The 1,596-nt window shown below is 72.0% G+C and overlaps 1 protein-coding gene across 1 annotated transcript; it reads right to left on the minus strand.

Annotated features, from left to right (window-relative positions):
• Positions 1-2: 2 nt before the first annotated feature.
• On the minus strand, positions 3-1,592 carry SMUG1 (single-strand-selective monofunctional uracil-DNA glycosylase 1; the record flags this gene model as incomplete). Its single annotated transcript, XM_017839809.1, has 2 exons — positions 3-543; positions 1,494-1,592. Coding segments are annotated over 2 exons (640 nt in total), but the record flags the coding sequence as incomplete, so codon positions are not given.
• Between the last annotated feature and the right edge of the window lie 4 nt (positions 1,593-1,596).

The raw sequence follows: 1,596 nt of genomic DNA on the forward strand, positions 1-1,596 counted from the left end.
GCCCCCCCCCTCCTCCCGCAACCCCAAGAGCCGCAGCACCCCCAACTCCCGCAGCCGCTCCCGGGCCGCCCCCTCCCAGCCCTGGTTGGCGCGGGGGTTCCGCGGCGAGGGGTGGGGGATCCCCCGCACCGGCACCCCCAGCCCGGCCCCGGCGAGCGCCCGGCGCGCCCGCAGCTCGGCCACTCGCCCCAGGGCCACCACGAGCCGCACCCGCAGCGCCCGCACGACCCCCGCCAGCGCCGCCCCGCACGCCCCCAGCAGCCGCTCCCGCTGCGGCCCCCCCAGCTCCGGGGGGGGCACGTTGCGGCCGCTGCCGGCGAGGAAGAGGAGGGGGCACAGGTTGTGCACGAAGCAGTGGCGGAAGAAGCGCCGCGGGTCCGGGCACAGGCTCCGCACGAGCCCCCAAAAGCGGGCGCCGCTCACCTCGGCCCGCGGGCAGCGCAGCCCCAGCACGGGCCGCTTGGGGTGCTCCAGGGGGGGCTTGCGGACCTCCCCCCGCACCCGCAGCCACTCGCGGACGTGCCACGCCTCGCCGAAGGGCACCTGAGGGGCGAGGGGGGGGGCGGGATTTAGGGGGGACACCCCCCACCCCGAGCAGCTCCTCCGGGTATGGGATGGATTGGGACCCCCCCACTCCCATCCCGGGCATCCCCGAGCCCCTCCAGTGCATCAGCTGCCCTCATTTGGGGCCCCCATGGGATGGACTGGGACCCCCAGAGCTCCCACGGGATGGATTGGGATCCCTTGGACACCCCCAAAGAACCCCCAGTGCCTCAGTTTCCCTCCTTTGAGACCCCCTGGGATGGACTGGGACCCCCTGAGCCCCCACGGGGAGGACTGGGACCCCCAGAGCTCCCACAGGGTGAATTGGGACCCCCTGAGCCCCCATGGGAGGATTGGGACCCTCTGGGCCCCCCCCAGTGCCTCAGTTTCCCTCATTTGAGCCCCCCCAGGATGGACTGGGACCCCCTGAGCCCCCACGGGGCAAATTGGGACCCCCAGAGCCGCCATGGGGAGGATTGGGACCCTCTGGGCCCCCCCCAGTGCCTCAGTTTCCCTCCTCTGAGCCCCCCCAGGATGGACTGGGACCCCCTGAGCCCCCAAAGGGTGGACTGGGATCCCTCAGACACCCCCAAAGACCCCCCAGTGCCTCAGTTTCCCTCCTTTGAGACCCCCTGGACTACGCCTGGGACCCCCTGGGCACCCTCCACCCCCCCGGGTGCCCCAGTTTCCCTCCTCTGGGGTCCTATGGGATGGACTGGGACCCCCAAACACCCCCTCAGTGCCTCAGTTTCCCTCCTTTGAGACCCCCCGGGATGGACTGGGACCCCCTGGGCACCCTCCAACACCCCGGGGTCCCCCAGTTTCCCTCCTCTGGGGTCCTATGGGATGGACTGGGACCCCCAAACACCCCCTCAGTGCCTCAGTTTCCCTCCTTTGAGACCCCCCCCAACATGAACCGGGCCCCCCCGGCCCCGCTGGCCCCCACCCACCCCGGTCTGGGCCATCCCGAAGGGCCCCGGGTTCATTCCCAGGAACAGGACGGCTTTTTGGGAGCGCAGGAAGCGCCGCACGAAGTCGCTGTGGGGGTCCCAG

This window comes from Lepidothrix coronata, unplaced genomic scaffold (assembly GCF_001604755.1).
Source record: "Lepidothrix coronata isolate B3197 unplaced genomic scaffold, Lepidothrix_coronata-1.0 Scaffold487, whole genome shotgun sequence".
Classification (NCBI taxonomy): domain Eukaryota; kingdom Metazoa; phylum Chordata; class Aves; order Passeriformes; family Pipridae; genus Lepidothrix; species Lepidothrix coronata.